This window comes from Anas acuta, chromosome 6 (genome assembly GCF_963932015.1).
Source record: "Anas acuta chromosome 6, bAnaAcu1.1, whole genome shotgun sequence".
Classification (NCBI taxonomy): domain Eukaryota; kingdom Metazoa; phylum Chordata; class Aves; order Anseriformes; family Anatidae; genus Anas; species Anas acuta.
Window position 1 is genome coordinate 25,692,396 of NC_088984.1, and position 24,182 is coordinate 25,716,577.

Genomic DNA, 24,182 nt, shown 5'->3' on the forward strand with positions numbered 1-24,182 from the left:
AGGTGTTACACTGCATTGTAAAGCTCTGTCTTAGATAGCCAAATTCATATGTGGCTACATGTTTTCTTACTTTTCATTCTAGTGGAATCTGATTTACAAGGGCATCAGTTGATGTGTGTTTATTAGTGTTGATCTCTCATAGAAAGAATTTCACCAGGTGCCAGAAGCATTCTTGAAATTGTATTTAATTTAAGGTGCAGTGGTTTATATAAAATTAGAAAATACTTATAGTAGAATCCGTGACTGTGACAGAAGTTTCTGGACTGTGATGACTTCTGGTATCCAGATGATACTGAAGTCTGAACTACTTTCACATCTAGAAGATAAGGTATATCAGAGCGCTTCAGTTTTCCATTTTTTATGCGCCATCAGTATCCCAGTTCTTAAGCCATATTGCTTCTGTATTTTGGACAAGTCTAAATCAAGCAGAAATTAATATTTCAATGGCTACTAACTTACTTACAATTTTGTGAGAGAAACTTTTTTTTTTTTTTTTTTGCTATTTTGTTTCCTTCCTTGTGTTATTAGTGAGGCTGCTTGCATAGCTTCTCTGAAATAATATACATAAAGAGACTGGATAGTTTACCATTTATGAGGTTGTAGCTTTTGGTCCTTAAGGACCACTTATCCCCATTCCTTCTCTCCCCCTTCTTTGCAATCACCACCAATTTCACAGTCCTTTAAGTAATGGGGAGACATACTGAAAAGGCATGCTAGGAATAATGTGGAAAAGCATTTTTTACTAGGTGGATTGCTTCTTAACTGCTCTTGCTCCTCACCCGTAAGAAGTGTGCTGTTTGAGACGCACATACCTGTACAAAGCAGGAGGAATGGGAATCTCTAGTTAATGCAATTGCTCTTAGAAGCAAGTAACGCAGAAAGCAACTTGCATTTTCTTTACTGACCTAGTGTGCAGTTTTGCAAAGTAATCAAGCATAATGGAGAACCTCCTTACACCTTATGTAAAAGGAGAACAGTGCAGACTTTTAAAAATTGCTCATTCATGTGTTCTGTTTCCCTATTTACTTCACTGCATGCATGCCTCCTCAGCCACAATGGCCATCTGGCTTTCTTCCCTTGTTTTTCTGCAAACCCTGAAATTTACCTCTAGAACAAATGGTGGAAGCAGAATAGTTAGGGAAGTTAATAACCCATATGGGTGTAAGAAGTCTAGTTTACTGTGTGCTGTTGTGTACCATATATAAGATGGAGAATTCTATGTGAGCACAAAGGCTGCCTTAATAGTCCTACTTCTTGATTAGTATTGGGTGGTGATGAGTGACATGCAATGTCAATTGCCAGTTTCGTGTTCATATGTTTTATGGAAAGCATATATTGCTTAGTTAGATTCAGAATCAATTATTTTGATATAGGAAGTGATTAGAATGGAGAGCAAGTTTTAAGGAATTATTCCAATTGACAGCTCCTTGAAAATTAGGTCTTTGAGTGTGATTTCATTTATTCCATACTTGAAGCAGTTTCTAACATTCTCTTCTCCCCAGATGATTCTCTATATATTTCTTGAACAGCAATAAGACAGTTAGCATTGGGTTTTTCAGTTGTAGAAGGTAACATCTCTGAATCTTAGAAATGGTATACATACAGTTTGTACATGTTGTGTTGCTTGATGGCTGGACTGTGAAGTGTTATGTTTCACAGGTTTATAAATGAGATGACTGAATTTGCAAGTTATTATAATACGTTATATAAAATCTGCAACTGGGAATGACTGTCTTTCATTTTGAAACTTTGTAGCATAGATTCCTTTGCATTTCCATTTTGGCTTTTGCAATTAGTACTAAGTACAGGCAGTTGGGAGAATTATTATGTTGCTGTTGAGACATCCAGTATTTGTCATCTGGTAGCTGAACTGGCTGAATGCACCTAGGATGCAGATTGCCTTTAAAGAACGGAAATCTTTCCAAGCCTTTGAATCTTGAATGTAGCTATTAAAAAAGAAAAAAGGGGGAAAAAAAAAAAGGCTTCATTCTTCCCTTGGTAACACATTTCCCTTTCTAACCCAGGTCACCCAGTTCAGTTCTACAGCATGAACAGGCCTGCATCTCGACACACGCCCCCAACAATAGGGGGATCTTTGCCATATCGGCGTCCTCCTTCGATCACATCACAGACGAGCCTTCAGAACCAGATGAATGGAGGACCTTTTTATAACCAGAACCCAGGTAAGAAAGGTTTTCTGCTGTGCTGAATTCAATGCAGGGGTGAATTGCCTGGACTTCAGGTCTCTGAAATTCTGTCTCCACTGCAGATCTTGTGTTTTGTCTCAGGTTAACTTCCAGTAGAGTGCTGGTAGTTGTGCTGAAGCTGTGGTGCAAGTACAGATCATTCAGCTTGCACTATGGCAAGCAGCCCAGAACAATATGGGCTTTGTTGCCAGATGAATTACTTTCAGTCTCACAGAGATCAAAGAGATGTGTGCATTTAACTTGAGAAGGAAGTGGATGGTCCTGCTGGGGACAATGAGGATGGAGGAGCTTATATGAGTAAACTGCAGCTCAGTTGCCTGAAATATGTGGTATTTGTTAAGCACATTACATGCATATTGAAATCTGAGGGAGAACGGACAGGAAGGAAAGTGAAATAGCTGTAAGGGAAACCTTTCGATATTACCTTTTGCAGTAAAGAGGATTTTTGGTATATCCAGAGAGTTTCTGACAACTGCTGTGCATTTCTGTATTAGTAAAGGGATAATTCTCTGGAATTTACCACTGCATTGTTAAAGGTAATCATAAAGATGCCAAATAGACTTCAAATAAGTTACATAACCATGATTCAGTCTGTGGACCCAAAAAGAAAGTAATGATTATGGTGATTAATCACTTGAGCTGTAAATCACAAACAAAATACTTCAGTTATACTGACATACATAAACAAGCTGTTGTAGTAAGAGCAGAATACAGAATTTATTAGCTTTGTGGTTAAACTAACCCATTTTTTTGCACCTTGAGAGGAGAGGATGCTCAAATATGTGTAATTGATGAATATCCTACAAATAGAGGGACTGTTGTCTGTAAGGAACAGGATGGAGGCCACGGTTGCTTCTCAGCATTCCCAAAGAGGAGGAGAAAATACAAACTTATGGCTTGTTCTGCTTTGCAAGTTGTTTGGCAATAAAGCAATACTTTTATTTTTTTCTTTAAGTATTGTGGCATAGTCATTTTTGTTTATTCAGTTCAATACTGCTACTAAGATAAGGTAATTTTTCTGCTTCATGGTGAGACTTTTTCAGCAACTGAAAAGAAAATAGTAAGGAAACGCAGACCCCTAACTGATCTCAGCATAAATCTGTCCCAAAGACACCCTTGTCAGTTATGTCACCTAACAAGTGGTGCAACTTTGCTACGTTAGTTAAATATCAGTAGGATGTCAGCTGCCAGCAGTATGGAGCTCAGTACAGGCTGAAAACCCTTGGGAAAAAGTGGGGGCATGTTGGGATGGTGGTATGCACTACACGCTGTTCGTATAGTTGAATTCTTATCATGCTGAAGCTATCTTGTGAAAGGTGCTCTCAGGCATTTCTTAATGAATCCACAGCAAATGTGTTGATGAACTTTTTATTCTACCAGTGGCCTATATAAAAGCAAGTTGAGTGGGAATGCTTAAGATGGTGTTTATCTCATCTTTTGAGATAGCAGGAATGCAATAGAGTTCTTCTGATGCACTTTATAAGAAGTCATTATTTTAAAATGTCATTATATGAAAATAAATAAATAAATAAATTACTGTATCGACCAAATACAGTAAAGGCCAAAACCAGAGTCATTATGTATTTTATAGAGACAATATAATGAGAGAGTGCCTGCACTGTGTGTAGACTGAAGTATAAAACTTGACAAAAGGTTAACATAAATAAGGAATGATGTCAGCTAGTGTTAGCCATCACCATTTGATTAAACTGTGCAACCCAAGCTAACAAAGGGATTTTTTTTGTGTTTGCCTAGAGTGCTTGTCTAGAGCGATCTATTTTACTACCTGGAAAGCCTTGTTATCTCCTTCAAAGAATTATATATAGCACACAAACGCAGCATGCTGAAGGGATGTAGGAAACTGAAGCTAGTCTCATATGATAGATATGGATTGTATGTATTCATGTGACTTGAGTAGAGGAAACATTTTGAAACTAAGTATTTTCATAGCATATATAATTAAAAAGGGGAGCGCTTCATAGCTGAACATGAATGCTGAATTCCTGAATGTTATTGCATTTGAATAGTACTTCAAGTTCCTTTTTCACACTTTCATAAATGCAAGACCAAAACTTTTCCCAGCTACTGTGGTTATATTGAAAGAAGGAATATACTCGTTCTGGAGTCACTTCATTCAATTCAAAGAGGTTGTAATTAGAAAAGTATTTCAAAATTTCTCAAGAACTATAAGTTAAGTGGTAAGATAATGGAGCTTGCTTTGTGTAGAAGTACAAGGTTGTTCTTGCAACAAAAAAAGGATGGTTGTTGCATTGTGCTTTTTATGTTTATTTTGCATGCTTTGTTTGGGGTGTGTGGTTGTGACAGGAAGGTGAACATGAGTGGCAGAAGAAATTGAAAGTGGTGGTTACTAAAATGAGCAAATAGGAAAATTTGAGACATTAATTTTGAATACCTTAGATTTTTTTTTCATTTGATGATGTGAAATAATTCTGAGAAATACTAAGTCATATGTAGCAGCTCTGGAATTAGCTTGAAATTTAATTAGCTCTGTTCTGTAAGCTAAATAAATGTACTGGTACATGAAATGTAGACCCTTTTCCCTGGTGTTCTTTTGGACGTGATTAAATGTCTTTGTATGCCACTACTAACAAGAAATAATTTAGTTGTGCTTTTCCTGAGGTGTGCTTTCTGAAAAATAATCCTGGAACTTGCTTAAAAAAAAGAATTGTACTGCATTAGCCTTACAAAGTGGGACTAAAACTAGATAAAATATTATGTAATTTAGTTAAGTAATTTTTTTTTACCCTAACTAGATAACTGAAACTTTCAGTTTCTGTCACTAGCTTAAACCACAGTTTAGTGGTATAACATCTGCAGATGGCTGAAAGCGTATTCTTTAAATGTGAATTCACGTGTATCATACAAAGACAGTTCTCCTGTTACCAGCAAAACAGCTGTTCAGAGTTTGGTGGTTTGCAAAATAAGATAGAAAGATAAGGTAGAAAGGCAGCCCATTTGGAGTAGCCTCTGTTGCTCTGCAGCAGCACAGTGTGCTTTAATCTGCCAACAAGGACCCTGGTCAGAAGTCCTTCGTTTCTCAAAGGCATCTTTGTCTGGTTCACCTAAAATAAGTTAAATGAGGCTTTTTTTGTTGTTGTTTTTGCCTACATTTTGGAGAAAACTTGTTATATCCAGCATCAGTACTATGGAATTATGGATGCTGTTATAGAAAAGGTGTTACCTTTGTAATATTAAGTGGATCTAAAAGGTGGAGGATTGTAGGGAAATAAGCCTCTTGGCATATTTGTTTCTTAGGCCTATTCATAAAGTCCTGCAGTAATAGACATGTATTTGAGGGAATCGTGTAGTCAGATCGTACTACTACTTCAGCATGGATTCTTGATCTTAAGAAAAAGAGCTGAGATGGAAATACTAAAAACAGATAAATCTCCTTGAAGTAAGGATTGGAAACATAAACACCCTGAACCATTTTTCTTTGAATGCCATCGTTTTTATCGCAGCTTCTTGGCAGACTGCTATGTTGTCTGAGTGGTGATGATGTCTACTTTCCTGTTTGCTGCTTTGTTGTGTTTCTAACTGAATGCCTCTTTTTAATTTCTGTGGCAGCATCCCTTGCTCCTCCTCCCCCCTCCATCCTACAGGTAACTCCACAGTTACCGCTAATGGGATTTGTGGCCAGAGTTCAAGAAAACAGTAAGTTTGCTGCTTCCTTGTGCGATGATTTAGTACTGCATGTGGCTTTTGTTTCGAGTGGATGAAACAACTGTCTGTGTACAGCCAGAATTTTGCTTACTTTACTGTCTCTGCAAGTTTGTCAAAAGTTCCTAAGGGGGGCTAAAAAGGAAAATAATTTAATTGGAGGATCCTGATTCACTGAATTTTATTGTCTCTAGTGTATCTTCACAAGTTCCAAACATTGATGCCAGAGCCAACAATTGGGATAGGGAATCTTATTTAAACCTTTAGCTATAGCTCTCAAAGATACTTTCATGGTCACATTGCTGCTTATTTTCAGTTTCAGATACTCCTCCCCCGCCACCGCCTGTGGATGAGCCAGTGTTCGATGAATCCCCCCCACCGCCCCCACCTCCAGAGGACTACGAGGAGGAGGAAGCAGCTGTGGTGGAGTACAGTGATCCTTATGCAGAGGAGGACCCTCCATGGGCACCACGGACCTACTTAGAAAAGGGTAGGTTTAAAGCTGCTAGAGATGGAGGGATTATTTTTGTAATAGTTTCTATATGCTCCTGGTATCCAGCCCTGTGCAAAGTCTCTCTTACAGGTGCACAAAGTGTGCCAAGTGTCCCATGGTGTGACTCTAAAACATGGGTGGGTGCTCTTTGCACGCCCATAGGACTCTGTGAGGGCTTCACGTGCCCTTCATGAAGAGGCCATGTGCCTGCACCTGTAAGACGCTGGGCGTGCTTTGTGCACCACACCCCTTCTAAGGGGGCCGTGTATGGGGATCCTTGTAGGAGCCTTTTAAGGGATGTGCAAAGCACACCCAGTGTCCTAGAGGCATGTGTGCAGCCCTCTTCTAACGGCCTCATTGTAAGGGGCATGCAAAGCATGCCCAGTCTTAAGAGACTCAGGAGTCTTCCCTCTTAGTGGTGCATATGCTTAAGACACCTTTCTTGCATATTGCATATATATATCTGTTATGTAGGTATCTCTGTACATAAATATGTATATTTTATTGTATGTATATGTCTGTATATATTTCCCTGTAGAAATACTTTTCTTAACAGCTATGCTGTATGATTGTAGAGTTTTTTAAATGTATGTTTTCTAAATGTTATCTGGGTGATGATACATATCTTCTGTTTCATATTTGCCAGTGTTTTGTCATATTTCTTTGAGTTTCTGAAGCAGCTTTAATCTGTTTAGTATTTTCCACTATTATGTGGTTGTAGGAAAAAATCCTGATGATACAGTAGGCATGCGTTTTGTTTTAGAGAGGCACTGTGTTTCTTTCTCTATTTCTTAAGTGGATTTTATTTACTTTGGTATTATGTATGATGGGAGTGATTTCCTGATAATGGGACTGCACATGTGCATTTTATATATCTACATGTGGAGATAACTGAGGTACATGCTTGTACCTCTCCTAACAGTCCATACTCTGATTCTCTGTTCTTTAGTGGTGGCCATCTATGACTACACGAAGGACAAAGAAGATGAGCTGTCATTTCAGGAAGGTGCCATCATATATGTCATCAAGAAGAATGATGATGGTTGGTACGAAGGGGTCATGAATGGAGTGACGGGGCTCTTCCCAGGGAACTATGTAGAGTCCATCATGCATTACTCAGAGTGAAGACTCGAGGACAGAGCTCTGCATCTCCTGTTGCAGGAGCTGTCAGGGCTTCCCGGATTTCCACCAGCCTCTGGGGCCCCATCCAGAATAGCTGAATGAAGGATAATTGTAACAACCACTCTTTTTTTTTTTTTTTTTTTTTTCCCTCATTATAAAACAATAGTGATTTGAGTTGTTTGAACAAATGGCTCTTCCGGCTGCCAGCAGAGAGGCTATCCTGAGCCATCTGATGGTGAATTAAGCTGACCCATTCAGATGTAACAAACTCCTTGAGCAGCTGACCCTTCAGTTAAATTCTGACTTCTGACAGGCTCCGGGATCTGTCTCGGGAATCCTGTGCGCCCTCATGGTACTACTTTTGGCAGCAGTGCCTGGCACTTGGGATGTCCTGGGATGCGTGTGGTGAAGGGTTGCTGGCCAGTGGACGTCCCTCCTGTTTCTACACTACACTCCTGTGCAGCTGGAAGAACGCTCGTGTGCTAGGGAACACTGGGATTTGTACACAAAGCCGTTCGCGCATCTGACTTCCTTACAGGTGGTTACATCTTAGCATAAACACTTCTGCAGCTGCTCTGCACATGTAGGCTGACACAGGGCACACAGAGCTGGCTTTGAATCACTCACCTTTTAGTTTAGACAATTAGGATGGCTGCAGCCCAGAGGACCCTCACCCACATTGCCTCATCTTTCGATTGCAACAGGTTTGGTTTTTGTTATGCACTGATGTAAATGTGCTGCTCTGCACCGAGCTACCTGCCACGGGTGCTGCTGGGTTAAACGGAACTCACAGATGCCATTGATGGTGAAGGTGAAACGAAGTTTACAGGTCCTCCTGGGGTCTGAGGATAAACTCTAGGGGCTGTGATCTCTAAGGTTCAGATCTACTCACGCGTGCTTGCACTAGAGAAACTTACCCCCAACTTTAGTCTTATGCACAATATAATCTTGAAAATCCAATCAGGTATTGTAAATTGGCTTTTTGTACTTGATGACTAGATTTGCATATGTACTGTGAGAGCCCTGTGCAGAGGCAGGACAAACGGCAATTGTCGTCTTCATGTCTGTTGCCAAAATCTCTTCAATGGAAGTAAAAAGGGCTGTTGTGTGTACTGGTTTCCCATGGAAATCCAAGCAGTAACTAGTAGTAGTCCTAGCTCTCTTCCCAGTCCTTTCCATTGCTTATTTTGAAGAAATAGATTTTTAGAGCTGTACTGGTGGATCTAGGGTGGAGTAATACCAAGTGAAGGCCCCTGGGTTAATAGTTTGCTTTTTAAGTTTCAGTTAAAATGCTGCTCAGTGTTCTGCTTTGCAGATCAGTGTACAATGATGGCTGTATTAGTCTGCCCTCAGGAAGGACTAAACACTGTCTTTGGGTGAATGTGATGCACTAACAGAATGAACCAATTAAACCTCCAGTTGAAGTCCTGTTGGCCCACAAATGACCCCTGCGTTGTGAGAGCCTCCTGGGCCAGGGCATCTTCCTGAACAACTTTTGACTGTCGCCTGACCAAGTTCCAGCTGGTACCAGCAGTAGCTTGTCAAAGGCAAGGTAACACTGCAGCTTTCTTCTGAGGCCTGTGCATAACAGCAGTGCGGAGAGCAGTGCCAAGGGTGAGTCTGTGATAATATTGGCAGGGGGACTTGACACAATCCCCTTGCTTGGTAGCCAGTGCAGTATCAGGATGGAGGTGCAGGTTTCATCCAAACTTGAGTGTGAAGGAGCCAGAGCTGCTCAAGGGCGAAGAAAGAGGAAACAAACAGGTGAGGTGTGTGGGGGATACCGGTAAGTTTTATTGGTACCTGCGGTGAGCTTGCAGAAGAGGGCATTAACTCCTGTAACAGTGTGTAAAAGGAACTAGTTTGGTGGAAGCCTGCAAGAGGTACAGTTCTGAAGCAACCAGTGCAAAGATGGAAGTTACTTTCTCCCATGCTTAGTCTGCAGCTGTGTAGCCAAGACGCTGTTGTCTTCTTTCTAGAAGCTGGCAGCATTAGTATTTGGAATAAACGTTAGCCAGAACAGATACCCTTCTACCTTCCTTCTGTCTTGCAGCAAGAGTAGCAGAAGCAGCCAACGTCAGTTCCCTTAGCCCATTTCTGTGGGAGTATACCTAGAAACACTGGTTGTCCAGTACCTGGAATGTCTTTTTCCACTGCCACAGGGCAGGCCTACAGCTTCTGCATAGGGCAGTGGTGCTTGCATGGCTAGAGATCAGGGGGATTGCACTGCAGTATTACACAGCCACCCCCTATGCACCAAAGAATTGCGTTTTCCAGGACTATTGGAGCTTTCCTGCCTTCTGTTTTGTTTCTGGTTTGTTTTTGGTGAAGACTGAGCACACAGTGCACAAACGTATTGAGTTTGGCAGCTTAAAACATTAGTACAGGAGAGTGAATGCTCTCTCCTTGCACACCCATATTCCAGCTGGGAGGTCATGCATTAGTGCTATCATGTCTTTAACTCAGTATGTGTAAGAGCATGCGCTTGAATACTTCTGACTGATGGGTGGTGATAGTGTGTACTTCCATAGTGTATGATACACACCCATATCCTTAATTTTCATTCAGCTGGTTGTATATCTTGTGAGTTTTCTGTGTTGAGAGCTACCAGAGTGGAGCAGTGTGTACTCTGGAAAGTACTGAATGCATGTCAGAGCTCAGGACAGAAGATGAGGCTGAAAAACCTTGAAGATGTGCCAAGCTCCTTCAAAGGCTGGTTTGGCTTGATGGGCCAAAGGTTAGTTGGGTTTCTGCAGATAGCATGTGGTATTGTTTGTCCAGTAAGAGCTGCTCTGGATGGAATTTTGGGGTCACCTCCTGCTGGTTTTAAGCTTTATTATGCAGTACTAATGCAAATAAATGTGTTGAGTTTTATGCATACTTTTTATTTTGTATAGATTTTAATTCTGTGGCTTGTTTGGGGATGATGTGATGTTATGGTCATAGACCAGGCCAAGGTAAACAGGCTTTGTGTATTAATGTTACATGCATGCTAGTGAAGTCAGTGAGGGTTGTGTTTCCAGTTTTGTCCCTTGTATGTCTTCTCCAAAACCTTCAAACCATACCTCCTTATTTACATATGCTCCTAAAAGGGGGGTAGGGGAGAAGTGTGGAAAAAACCCTCAGTATTTCACATGGATGCACAACTTCTCTTCACTGAGTTCTGCTGCCATAGTAGGAGGTGTTCAGCATCACAAGCTGTTGATCAGAGCAGCAGGTGTGCATGAGAGGTAGGGGAAGGAGACACTCCAGGATAGGCCAAAGAGTGCTGTATGGCCAAAATGAACGTTTCTCCCTTCATGAGAGCTGTGTTAGCCCAGCCAGATGTTTTCATTGTGCATGGGAATCTGTAGCTGTGGATTTTGCTTTGGTTTGCTGTAGCAGAGTTCTTCCTTGCTCTTGGCCCCCTTGGGACAAAGCTATTAACTACAGCTCTCCTTCTGCCACATGCCTGGGTGAAAGGCGGTCATAGACTGTCCCCAGCTAGTGTGGGTGCAGGTTATTTTCATGCCTTTGTTCCTGAGTGGCTGGGGTTGCATGTGTCTCATGTTGTTGTTTTTTGCGTGTGTGTGTTTTTTTTTTTCCTTCAGATTGCTTTTCTTTGTTCCCCTCACTGGCTGTTGCAGCAGCTGGTTGAGAGTGGCAAGAAAACCAAGCTGGCCGTTTTATGCCTCTGCATCCTGACCGCACCTCTATGCCCAGTAGCTGGAGCAGGCACTAGAGGGCAGAGGCAGTGCCGGGGGACTTGCTAGCCTGACCTGTGAGAGCTGCGCAGACACGGACATTGACAAGCTGCTGCTCTCACTGGAGGGCAAGGGGTGGATCATGGCCCTTGTCTTGTAAGAGATAGCAGGAACTTGAGTTGAGGTTTCCTGGAAGTGGGTGGAAATTGCTGCTGGTGTGCACCACAGCTCCCCCACCATCCCTCTGGTCTCTGGCTGGGTGTTTTACCGGGGTGGCAGGAAGGCTGAGAACCAGCTAGCCCTTGCTAGAACAGGTTGTTCTCCTTTCATGCCTCCTGAGAACTTTTTCTTTGCTGTTTGAGGGCTCTCGCTGTGCATTGCTTTCTGGAGTAAGAGGATGTGCCTGTCTTCTGCTTATGCCAGCATGCCTGTCTCAGCAGACCCAGCGCCGTGTTTGCAAATGAGCAGAATGCTTGGTCCCCTGCTCTGCGTGGTTCTTCAGCGCTCTTCGTGACAGCCAAGAACCAAAGGGTACGATGGCAGCAATGCAGCGTCTGCCAAGCAGCACTTTTACCTTGGGCATTTCAGCTGCCTTTGGGAAGGGAAGCAGCGACAGGACTGATGCTCCTTTTTGGACAGAGGGTGTGCTGCCCACCTGCTGCGTACCTGTGAGTTGCTGACTGGTCATGCACTGGTGCAGCCTATTGTGCTTCTGGGGTGTCTCCTACCTGTGTCAGAGGGTGGCAAGTTGCTGCGGTGCTCTGCTCAGCAGCTTCCAGCAGTTCCCAGTGAACGCTGTAGATGTGCCTCTCTTCACGAGGAATAAGCTCACTTTTAATTATGTCTCTGGCCGTTAGGCATAGATCAAATGCAAAAGTTTTACATTTTCATGTGGAAAGGACAGGACTTTTCTTTGGTTAATAATCTGGTGGCATTTACAGGGCAACTTGTTTGAAGCTGCTAGAGGAGGCTGTTGGGGACTGGTGCTGTGGCTTCTGCTGGGTTTATTAGCATTGAGTGTAGTCACTGACTGAGGACTGCAGCATTTCAGTAAATTTTGCAAAACCCATACAGAGTATTTAGTCAGACAAGCCTTTGCTGGCAATAGTGGCAGTGGGAAATGTGCAGAACTGTTGTGGTCACTAAGGCAAATATTTAATCTTGAGAAAAGGCAGTGTTGTAAAACAGTATGAGCAGGTAGATGATGGTTTATAGCTTATAGGGACCCATGTTGAAGAATTTACTGTGTTTACGGATATATTTTCCACCTTCCTCACCCTTTGGCATCACTCAGTATTAGGCACAGCCATAGTTTGTGGCTAAAATGGTATTACACAGAGGTCAGAACAGTGCAAGAGGGGAACAATTTTTCTTTTCAGTAGCTGAAGTCACGATGGAGCAAGAGTCCTTTCAATATTTTTTTTTTGAAAGTACAAGAGTAGCGGGACCTTCGTCTCCTTTCTGTGGGAAGGTTGTTGAATGCTTGATGCGGCCAAGGTTTGCCAACTGCTGTTACAAGTAATAATTCACAGACCACGGTGTTCTGCTGCTTTCATTCAAAGAAAAGAACCAATGTGTTTTGTGCACCCTCCTGTGAATGCAGGAACTTTTTTTCTTTGGTACTCTGAACATACCCGTTTTATTAATACCTTTGCTTATTCCAAGATGAGTTACAAAAAGGTAAAGTCAGCAGCCTGTTGGCCAGAGGTAAGCCTAGGCCCAGCATCCTGCTGAATACCTGTGTGGTGACTGCTGAAATACGTGCAGTGTAGTTGTTCCTATTTCTCTTAAAACCTCAGACAAATCCTACCACCATCTACTAATGAGGAAGAGCTTTGTACAAATTCATTTCCATTACAGCGCCTTGCTAAAGTGCTGATGTCTAGATTTTTTTTTTTTCTGTAAAGCCCAAGTGCTTCTTTTCACATTTGAAAAAGTGTCTTTTGCAACTTGCATGGACAAGTAGTTTCTATGAATTCTCTGGAAATGTTAGTGTCTAACATGGATCTTTTGTCCATGTACTTTTTTTCTGAAAGCAGAACCCCCACACACACCGTTGGTTTGCAGTCAGAGGAGAAGCACCCTGTGCTTTTGATTTTGGCACTGCTGATGCAGTGGATGAGTGCAGAGCCCACTGTAAATGATCAAGCCTGCAGGACTCTGGGGAGCTGTGTGCCGCCAGTAACATTTTATTGTGTGTGCCATTTGAACCACCTTCCAAGTGAGTGCAAAACCCAATTTTTAAATTTTTTTAATTGTACTTGGAATTAACTGTTGCTGTGTACTAAACCCTCTTGTTACGAGCCCTAAATAAAAAGAACAAAGCACACACCATGTGTTCTGTCACCTTGTGTTCTGTGAGTGTGCCACTGCTGCGTCACATTCCTTGTCTTTTGCTACAGACTTTTCAACATGTCGAGGCTGGGATAAGTAGCTTGTGTATGCAGCCCTGTTCCAGAGGAGCTCTGAGGTCAGCCCTTCCTGAGGTCAGCACAGGTATGATGACTTGCGTCCAGCCCGCTGCCTTCAGCGGCTGCTCTCTCTACTTCTGTATGACTGCCTTTCCTGCAGTTACCACTACTGGGTAGCCAGCTCTTCTTCCAGCACAGGGCACCCATGCCATGTTCACAGCTCTCAGCTGCCATCCTGTTGTACCAGCTGTAGGCTCGGCTTCGTCTGAGCTGGCTGGAGAGCTGCTCTCCCTTGCTTTTCCCAAGTAACATTCTGCACTACCAGTGTTTAGGCAGAAGTCCCTTCCTCTGGGCCTGCAGGAACACAAGAGCTGCTCTTCTTTCAGCAGTGACATGTCTGCCCTGGGGCCGTGACACTTGCTCTATGTGCTGTGTCCTGTCCAGCTCCGAACTCCTTGTGGTATACGCACAGCTGTGCTGCTTGTGAATTCCTTTCACTGAGCTGCATTCCCTCTCCAGTAGGTGAGAGCATGCACTGCAGCTGCTGCTTCCCAAGGATGGTGTTCCATCTCCTGGCTCAAGGCAGAGACTAGCTCAATTACATGCAAGTCCAAGTACCTCTGTGCCTCTAAGAATGACTGCCCCACACAAGCAGGAATTCCAGTCGGAGTTCCTATAATCCTGACTTTCAAATCCCTGCAGTAATAGCTCATGACTGCTGCATGGCTAGCCTATGGGCGGCCCTGAGGGAGAGATGAACAGAGCTGAATTCCCTACAGTGGACCCCAGAGAGGGGCTGCACCAGCACTTACCAGCCATCAGCTGTTCTTGGGTGAGCAGAGATGTACAGAGTAATGCCAGGACCCTGCACGTCTGGGGAAGCACGCAGATGGAAAAGGTGAGCCTTCACTTTGGGTCCTCTTTAGACCTGTAGCTGCTGTGCACCTTGTTACTGGTACAGCCAGGTCTGACCCACTGGAAAGAACTGTGTAAAGGAACAATAAATAGCAATTTTATCAAGTGTGAGCACAGAAACTGTAACCTGTAGGCTGTCAGATATCTGATCTCTAAAGGGGAACCACTGGTGCCCTTAGAACACAATGTGGGCTCTGAACTGAAACAGAAAAAGGGCAAGACAGAGGATTAAAACAAATTATTAAATTTAACTACATCTTTATTGAATTGTGCATATTCCATTGTATAATGATCTATATTGGGTACTCTATAATGTAGTATTTCTTTTGTCCTCTCTCATGCTTAAAAAAGTATATTTATACATATATTTATATATATTTATATTATGGCAAAGCTCCCCCCAACATGAAGCTATCAGTCTAAAAGAGCTTTGATTTTTCTTTTTGGAAAGGGAAGAGGGGAGGCAATCCCACTGAAAGATAAAATGTGCAATTTTCTTTTTAAAGCAGTAAACATGAATGTATTTATAGCACTCAGCACAAGTTTGCTGTACAGAAAAATCATCATTGCAATGACACTTTTTTCTTACATTTGCATCCCCAGTATTATACAGGATATCACCAGTGGCCGCTAACAATTAGTGTAAGCCATAAAACAAACTGCTACTCCAGTTAATTTCTGGTCCACGGCAGTCCACTAGAAGGAGAACTAAGATTTCAGTTACAACTTGTGAAATAATTTAATTTTCCTTTTTTTAAGTACAAGCTTTATAGTGCTGCACCAAATCAGCAGTGAGGGAGCCTCTGGGCACAGGTTCCCTCGCTAAACTGCCCTTTGCCCCCACTCCTTGCAGATCTGTACCCACAGTTACCAAAGGCAAGAGATGCACAAGAGCTGGCAGCAGCAGCCCTGCTCCCTTACCAAACAGCAGCTGCAGCCCCTGTCCACTTGGCTCCAGGACCAGCTGGTGCAAGAACATCTGTGTACCTGAAATTTAGCTCTGAATGCATCTTTGGCATCTTAGGAAAGGTGAGAGGAAACCATTTTCCACTGTAGGGAACAGTTGGTTCCATTCCTAAGTGTCCTCACAGATGAGTTGCCTTTAAGCGTTAAATAAGGGGGTTTCCAAAATCTCTTCCTCAAGTTCCTTCTCACACATTCCCCTCACAAAATCCCTGCTGTGGGGGACTGTGCATACATATAGCACCAGTTCCTGTTCCTCCAAATTCTTCTCTAGTTCACCTCACCAAGGATGTACAATTCTCCTGAAAAGAGAGCTCACTGAATCCTTTCCCTACTCAGTGCCTCGGAGCACCAAATAGCCACCAGCCCAAATAACTACTTTTCCTATGTTAGTGGCAATTAACTTTACTTACGACAACTAGGCATGTGTTGTCACCTCATTTGCAATTTAGTGTCTTAAACTTTTCAAAACTAGACAAAGCCTGTGACTCACAGTATCACAGTATTAGTGAGTGGTAACCCCTGCAATATAATGCTGTTTTTGTCACTCATATATGTATTTTATTTATTTATATATATATATATATATATAAAATTGAAGGAGATAAATAATTCAGAAAGGAAAATTATTCAATTTCAGAGCAATGTATATTTCCAAACAAACTTTTAAATTAACCAGCATATTACAGAAACATCTATGGAAAACCTGTAGTATTAAATACTCTCTGGTTTGGAGCCTGTCCCGAGTAACCAAGGGTCTGCAAAGCTAAACACCAGAAGCCAGAAAATGGGGCTTGGGGAAGCTCCTCTCCAACACAGGTAAGAGTCCCCTCACCCCCCAAATTAGGAGCACTGTTTGAACAAGTACAAAATCTAAACCTTAATAAAAGAAAGGCCAAAAAAAAAACCACCACCCACAAAACAACCAAAAAACCCTCAACAAACAAACAAGCAAACAGCCCTCACACGTTCTGGCTGCACCATCACTACCTTCTGTCAGGAGTTTATATTGCTTTTGTGTTTGGTCTGAGGCAAAACTGCAGAAAAGCATCTATGCTGACAAGGTGGAAGTCACGTACGCATATACCAAACAGAAAATCCCTTTATAAACTTCTGCTGCTACGTTAAAAGAAATGATAAAAACCAGGAAGAGCATCAAGTCTTGGAAATTCTGTGTGACAAATCCAACGGAAATGCCAATACAGCTCTAAGAAGAACTCGGCTCTACGTTAACAAGATTTTCAAATGGTAAATCTAATTCTCTAACACAGTAAGTGTTCCCCAGCAATAGTTAAAGCCAGTGAGCCATACAATGCCCCAGTTAATCAAGGAGATGCAACTGCTTGTAACATGACTCTGTATTAGACATAATACTTGTAATAAGACCCACTTACTTACTATCTTACTTTGAATAAGAAATTATTTTACCTGTAACGGCACCATTGAAGTATAACAATTTAGTTCTATGTGGTTTTCTGTAATAAGCAGAAAATTTCTCTCTTTTGCCCTTCTGTTGTTGAAACGGCACTTTTGGTTCCTTTAACTGTGGAAAAAAATTTTAACCCAGAGCAAAACTGGCCACGCTTTCTCTGAGCTGATTTGTGCTACCTGGTTGCTTAAGAGCACAGAGCAAAGGAATTAGAAAAAAACAGCAACAACAAAAAAAACTCTAAATGTGTAACTCCACAACAGTGAATTGTAAAATGCACTTGTTAAAATATTGCTCCCTCTCCCATCAGCCCTGAAACCAAAGTGATTCAGGTACCTTGACTGTTTCCCTGATGTGTCTGTCAATCACTCCATGCTGCCCTACAGGAAATCACACAGTAAGTTCAGGAGAGGAGCTCTTTGGCTTTGAGGTCATGCACTAAGTTAGAGAAAGCAGTGCTTTGCTGCAGGAGGAAGCCACTGCACAGGGGAAGCAGGAGCTTTCCTCTTCCATGTACAATAACTGTTTGTTTTTTTTTTTTTTAATTTATTTCTTTACTGTGAGACATGTGCCTAACCTCCTCCCCCAAACACAGATTTTGAAAGACAAAACAGAACCACCAGCATGTCTACCTCAACCAATGATTTCTTCAGAATGACGTGCTCAAAAGCTTTTCTTGTTACTAACATTTTCCCTCTATGATTAGTGCTGTTATGAGGGCCTAGTTTTTCTTTCCAAAGCAATTCCACAAGAGCTGAATTAAACTGGAGTGCCTGAGAAGCCCAGGTTCCTGCTTTCTACAGCTGTGCTGCATGTGCAGAGAACCTCCCCTCTCTGCTGGCTGAACAGATCCCTGCTACCTGCAAAGGTGGATGCTACAGCTGCTTGGCAGAGAGGAAACGAAGAACAAAGAATGCAGCTGTCAGCTCTCAGCTCCTCCTGCAGGAGCAGGGCTTTCCCTGACATACACATTAAGTGACAAAGGGTATACACACTTCATCATGCCACATAACTACAGCTCTACTCTCTCAGTATTTTAGGATAAAAGCATCTGCTATCTGTGGGTCCAGCGTATGAGAGCTCAGCTCTCACACACTCATTTTAGTAGTGCGAAAAGGATTACTGCCCCTGTTTGCAGCAAGAAGCATCTTGCTTTGTGTGAGCTTTGGCCCCTTTATTTTCTGATTTTACAAGTTAAAATGGTACAATTCTGAGACCAGAGCACAAGGGGAAAAAATAACTTACTTGCAAATAAGGCATATTGGCTGTCATAAAACAGTAAATAAACTGGAAAAGCAAGTTACATTGACAGGATCCAAAAAGCTGAAAAGACAACAAGGTTGTCTGAATCACTCTGTATCCAAATTTCAGCACACATCTGAGACAAAGCTGCAGCCACTCACATTTTCTGTATCACTAGTGACTGATGAAGTACGTTCTACTAAGGATGCAATCTTGCAACCTTTGCCAACACTCACTCTTTTTGCTGCGAACCTTGAGTTAAACTTCTGTCTCCCAGCAAGCTGTTAAGCATGAATTCATTGCCCTAGGGGGAGATACTGGGTAAATGAAACTAGGCACAAGAACAAAGTTCAAACGCCTCTGAAAAAACTGCACTTAAAACATTGCTCTGCCAAGTGCAAATCCTAGAGGTACCCGCACTGAGTGAACAGGAGAAAAAGGGCTGCAACCATCACCCACCAGTGGAGCTAGCTATCTTGTAGGGAAAGGAAAACGGAGCAAGAATTCCCTGACTGATTCTCATCTGGGAGCATGTGCTGTGTCAGCCCAGATGCACCCCATCAGGGAGTAGAGGATTTGTCCACTTACCTATCATCAGTAACGGCTGGGAGTTACAACTGTATTTGCACACCTTCTGCACTGGTGGGTGTGAGCCCCAGGAACTGCATACAGTACAAAGCAGCAGGAGGACCAACGTAGAAAATTACAGCACCCATGAACTGCAGTATAGCTTAATCTTCCTGCGAAGTTACTTGCCAGCTATACTGAGCATGCTTAAAATCAACAATGCAAATGCTGTTAAGGACACTTGATAAGCACAAAAATAGTAGAAACAAAACTTTGTGAACAATTTGAAAGATACAAAAAAAGTGCCTTTCCATAGCAGTGCTTTAAAAATGCACACAATGGTATATTGTTATTGCTCAAAAAAACTAGTCAGAAATATTAAAACAATTTCCAGAGGTGCTGAAATAGATTTTATAAAATTATATGAAACAGGTCAACAGAGCACCATTAATTTTTCTCTTTTCATGATGCACTTATTTAAAACTATATAGTTATAGATGTATCATTTTTCCCCTCTAATTGGCAAAACCTTTTTCCTATTCATAAATTATTCACAAATACATTAATTTTATTATTTGGATTTAAAAAAAATAAATAAAAAAAGGAATAGGGGACACTCACAATATTTCTTATCAATCTGAGTTACTCTAATGAGAGATTAGTTTCCATCTTGTTTTTACACACTTGAAGATACTGTGAGGTTAAGCTACTTCCTTTGATTCACTTTTTGGGGGAGAAAAGCATATAGTATTTGCTTTTGGAATAAAGGTAAACAATAGAATCCTTTGCCATCTGAGCCTTGACAGTATCCCTGTAATGACCAGGGAAGTTAACGAATGCAGATGGCATAGGTACAGTCCAAGTATTTTAGTTAATTTAAAAAGATTGTGTACCACTACCCTGTAATGAACATGCATAACACCCAAGACCACTTATCCTAATTACAATACCTTATTGTGTCCAATATGTAGGTAAGACTGTATAATCAAACTCCTGAAATACAAGATGAAGGACGCTAGTACTTGATACGGTGATTGTGACTCGGTAGCAATAAAAAAAAAAAGCAAATATGATAATCTATTGCCTACTCATACGGCTCCTTAAATTAAACTAATAGCAAATGTTATTGCCTCTCAAAGATTTTTTTTCCAGTCCTCTCCCTTGACTGCTATAAGTGCAACTTCATAATTAACAGATTTATGCATTGGTCAGAGCCCCTGGCAGGTCAAAGAAAAGAGAATTCCAGCTGTGCTTAGCCTGAAACTACCATTCCCTTCTCTCTTTCTAGAAAGACAAGTTTCCTGACAGTTTCTAATGAATTACAAACAACACTGTTTCCAGACACTTGTTTTTTGTAAAGATAATACATCTTATCAGGCACAGACAATGTGAGACTGTACGCTGTGTGTGTCTGTGAGAACAGAGCGCTCTCTACAGAAACCTACCTGTTCATTCAGGGAAAGAATGACACGCACAAGTGATGGATCCACACGGGTCAGGCTTGTGAGTCAGCACTGATTGCAGGAGTCCTGGCAGCTTTCAGAGGGGGTTAACACAAATGGTCATCTTGTGCCATAAAAACAAATGATCGAGCCTATTATAAACTTAAAATGCATAATGGATTGGAATAATACACATTTATCCTAGTTACTTCATGGGCAAGTAATTTTGAATTATTTTGTAGCAGTGTATATTTTTAAACTATTTGGAAGGAAGGGGGAGGTTCTTTATAGTATAAATATATTTCACTCCAGCCCACTACATATAAAATCTATTTTCTTTGTCAGAACATACTCATTTTCAGTAGTATTATGACCAGAATGTTTTGGTATGTTGAGTCTGTATTTTTCAATCAATGACCAATGTACAATTACTAGCAGAACACCTCCACTTTACACCATTATTTACCCATCACAAACTGCCAAAAGGTTTGTGGTGCTTTTTTTTCCCTACTTTTTCCTTCTTCTTCCTTTCTTTAAAGTGCCCTCTACATCTTCATCTTATACGGTAAGATTTGACTGGTTACAGAGTCTGATTCCCAATAATATAGTGACTGAAACAATAAATACGGCTCTACAAAAACATTCTGGTTATCTTCTATAATTGCGACGAAATATATCACAATATATTATATACCTACACTTATAATACATGCACAAACATGTCTCACATGGACAGACACTACAAAAATTATCTTCCCCTCAATGCAGAAAAAGTAAGAAAAAGGGATTTTGGTCCAATCCATACGAAGGGTAAAAGAAATCGAAAGGATTAAGTTGATGCCTCTTCTACCCACCTCCCCCAATAAAATATTGACAACCCCAAGCCCCCCACTTTTTTGGCCTAGCCATGAAAGGGTAATGTCTTTATCTTTACTCTTAGCTACAGTTTGAGATCACCTCTTTTGACGGGGCTATTGTCCACGTCCCCACATTCTCTCCAAGCGCACAACATCACAGGCTGCCTGACCACAGCGCAGCCCTCGAGTCAGAGAGCACCGGCCCCTGGGGACTACCAGTCCTGCGACAGCTTGGTGTTCTGATCCCTTTTGGGAGGTGCAGGCGGTGGCCCCCTCCGTAATGTTGCATAGCCAGATATATGACTGCCCTTGAAGCTGCTCGTCTTCTGCTGGTCAGCCAGAAGCTCCGGTGGGGGTGGCGGCAGGGCCATGTCGTCCATGGTGGCTGTGGGCTCTGCTCTGGACATCCGTGCAGAGGAGAGGGAGCCGTGCCGGGTGATGGATTTCCGCTGCAGCGTCCGGTTGAGGTCTGCCAAGAATCCCGGCTGAACGCTAAGGCTGGACTTGGGTGAGGTGGGCACTTGGGGGCCAGGAGTCACCGGTGGCTCTGCGATGTCTGCCTGTGTCAGCCGAGTGCTGTCGTTCCGCTTCGGACGCGTGGGCGGTGGGGCTTTTTTAATGGATGGTTTTGACCACGCCTGAGGCTGGGGATTGACAACAGCGACTTTCGGGGAGGTACTGCCTGAAAACACCGATGGGATCTCAACCGGTGGGATGGGAAGATCTATTTCGGGTGGTGGTGGTGGAAAGTCTGAATCTGACGGCGGTGAAGGGAATTCAACCACAGGTTCCTTCCCAGACACACCTGGCACAGGAGCCTTGGCCGGGATCCCTCCATGCGGAACGACGATGGGCAAGCTCACACCAGAAAGGTTGAGCTTTCCAGGCTTTGGAGGGGCTGCAGGAGGCAACGACTCCTTTGAAGGAGACCCTGACGGCTCTGGTGGGTGTGCAAATTTGCTGACAAGGCGGTCCACTGAAGGTCTCTTGGACTCATGGTACTCAGTGGAGCTGGTGGATTTGATGCTGGAGTTCCGCTGAGGTGTTGGAGGTGGTTTCTTCCCTCCAGGGCTTGATGTCTTGCTGGTCTTTTTGACTGGAGACCCTGATTTGTCAGGGGGGGGAGAACCTGCAGAGGTAGCTGGGGAAGGAGGTGGAGGAGGAAACACTAAGCTGCTCTCTGGTGGAGGAGGGGGGAAATCCGGAGAGGGAACAGAGGCAGGCTGCCACTTGGGCTTCGCCTTCACCGCTGGAGGTGACTGGGGAGCCACGCTCAGCGGCAGGGGTTTCAGAGGCTGGGGCTCAGCGGCAGGTGGGGTGGGAGGAGGTGGGAAGTGGCTGGCTATCTGCTTCACCACTGACGGCACTGGGGACTGAGGGGACGGAGGCGGCTTCACAGAGAAACTCTGCTGCTTTGGGAACGTTGGGGGAGGAGTGGGGCCTGGAGGGGCTGGGGGCAGCGGAGGCACCTGGGAAGAGGTGACACTCGGCTGTTTCTTAATTGCAAGGGGCAAGGGAACTGGCACAGGGGGGGTGACATGCGTGACTCCTGGTGACGCTGCCTTCCCGCTGGGCTGCGGAGGGAGAGCTGTCATGAGAGGCTTTGGGGGCGCTTGGGGCGGTGGGGGCGCAGGCACGGGGGGAGGAGGGGGTGGCAACGGGGGGGTGGCAGCGGCTGCAGCGGCAGCAGCCTGGCTTATATTTGGTTGCACCTGATGGATTTTGGGGGGGGGTGGCGGAGGCGTGAACTGCGGCACAGACGGGGCGCAAGGTGCCGGCTTCAGCTGTGCCATGGCTGAGCCCGGAGTGGGAGGCGGCGGCGGAGGGGGGGGAGGCGGCATGACCCCGTTGGGGGGCACCAGGATCTGAGGCTTGCCCGAGGCTGGAGGGGGCGGGGGGGGCTGCGGTGCGGCGGGGGCCTTGGCAAAAGGGCCGCCGTGCTGGGCTGCGTTCTGCAGGCGGGTGATGGTGCTGTACTTGACGAACATGGTGGCGGGGGAGGCAGCAGCCGGGGCGGCCTGGCTGGGGAGGGGGGGTGGAGGAGGAGGAGGGGGAGGTGGGGGTGGAGGAGGGGGGGGCGGCGGTGGGGGCAGCGGGGGGGACGGCTGTGAGGCTGCATAGGGGGTCGCCACTTTTGTCTGCGGGGACACAGGAGGTGCAACAGACATGAAGGGCCGACCTGCAGGCTCCATTCGGGCCTATGGGGAAGGGAATTTTAGTGAAAGTGGAAAGGGAGAAAAAGAGAGAGATAGGGAGGGAGGGAGGGAAGGAGACAAAGAGATTATAAAGTCAAGGTCTAAATGTGCCTGTCATTAAAAATTAAGTGGCAGATCACAGCATGCAGGAAGTATTAGGAAAACAATGCAGCAAGAGACAGTTGTTCACACATCAAGCCTGAACCGTGCAGTCTGGCCACACAAGCTGGCAGGGGAGCTGCCAAGAATCACCGGGGCCAGGTCTATTGCAAGCTATGCCGAAATTATGGGAGGCAGCTGTACCCAGGGAGACACATTGGTCCTGCTGTGGGCAAGCATCAGGAACCAAACAGGACACTCCCCAGAGTGCCAATGGCCACAACAAAAGACGCTGGGCAGAGCAGGAGACTGCAGGCATCGCTTCAGCTCTTAAAGACTGAAGTTAAACCATACACGACCTCCCAGAGTGTCTGACAAGCCTTTATGTTGTCAGTGCAGGCCTTAACACAGCTTAGTGCTGCACAGTGCAGAAATCCTGACCTGCTCTAAAACAGAAGAGCAAGCTCTGCAAAGGAGTATTTCTGAGGTCCTTCTCCACATGCTCTGACACCAAATACAAAAAAGAGGGACAACTAAAGTTTCCTAGGAAAGTTTCCCCAGAAGGAAATGTTTGGAGACCTTCAACACAAGTTAGCTTGGAAAAGAAAAGCTAGGCATGCAGCTGTTACGTTATTCAGAAAAAGAAAGACAGGGAAAAAATGTCTAAGGGAAGGAGCAATGGGAAAGCAGCAGGCAATGCTTTCATCTACTCATTGGGTTTTGCTCAGGTTAAATTGCTTCTCTAAAATTGTATACCTATATTCATGTTAAAATTTAAAAATATGATTACATTACTCAAGTTTATCAACAACTTCCTAATACAAAGTGGTTTTGCTACAAGCAAAGTTGTGAACTTCACAGTGTGAACTTCACAGC

At 43.6% G+C, this 24,182-nt stretch overlaps 2 protein-coding genes across 19 annotated transcripts in view; one reads left to right on the forward strand and one right to left on the reverse strand.

Annotated features, from left to right (window-relative positions):
- Positions 1-13,515, forward strand: part of ABI2 (abl interactor 2) — a 72,368-nt gene extending 58,853 nt beyond the window's left edge. For 7 of the 13 annotated variants that reach the window (XM_068685913.1, XM_068685909.1, XM_068685903.1 and 4 more), the window contains 4 exons: positions 2,025-2,183; positions 5,796-5,882; positions 6,205-6,378; positions 7,331-13,515. In XM_068685913.1, the coding sequence (XP_068542014.1) occupies positions 2,025-2,183; positions 5,796-5,882; positions 6,205-6,378; positions 7,331-7,506 (596 nt within the window). In that variant the 3' untranslated portion in view covers positions 7,507-13,515. The remainder of the gene's footprint in view (positions 1-2,024; positions 2,184-5,795; positions 5,883-6,204; positions 6,379-7,330) is intronic. The other 6 variants (XM_068685914.1, XM_068685905.1, XM_068685906.1 and 3 more) reach the window with 1 other exon arrangement.
- Positions 13,516-14,740: 1,225 nt separating this feature from the next.
- Positions 14,741-24,182, reverse strand: part of RAPH1 (Ras association (RalGDS/AF-6) and pleckstrin homology domains 1) — an 86,672-nt gene continuing 77,230 nt past the window's right edge. For 5 of the 6 annotated variants that reach the window (XM_068685880.1, XM_068685881.1, XM_068685883.1 and 2 more), the window contains one exon: positions 14,741-23,210. In XM_068685880.1, coding sequence (XP_068541981.1) covers positions 21,225-23,210 — 1,986 coding nt within the window. In that variant the 3' untranslated portion in view covers positions 14,741-21,224. The remainder of the gene's footprint in view (positions 23,211-24,182) is intronic. The other variant, XM_068685885.1, reaches the window with a different exon arrangement.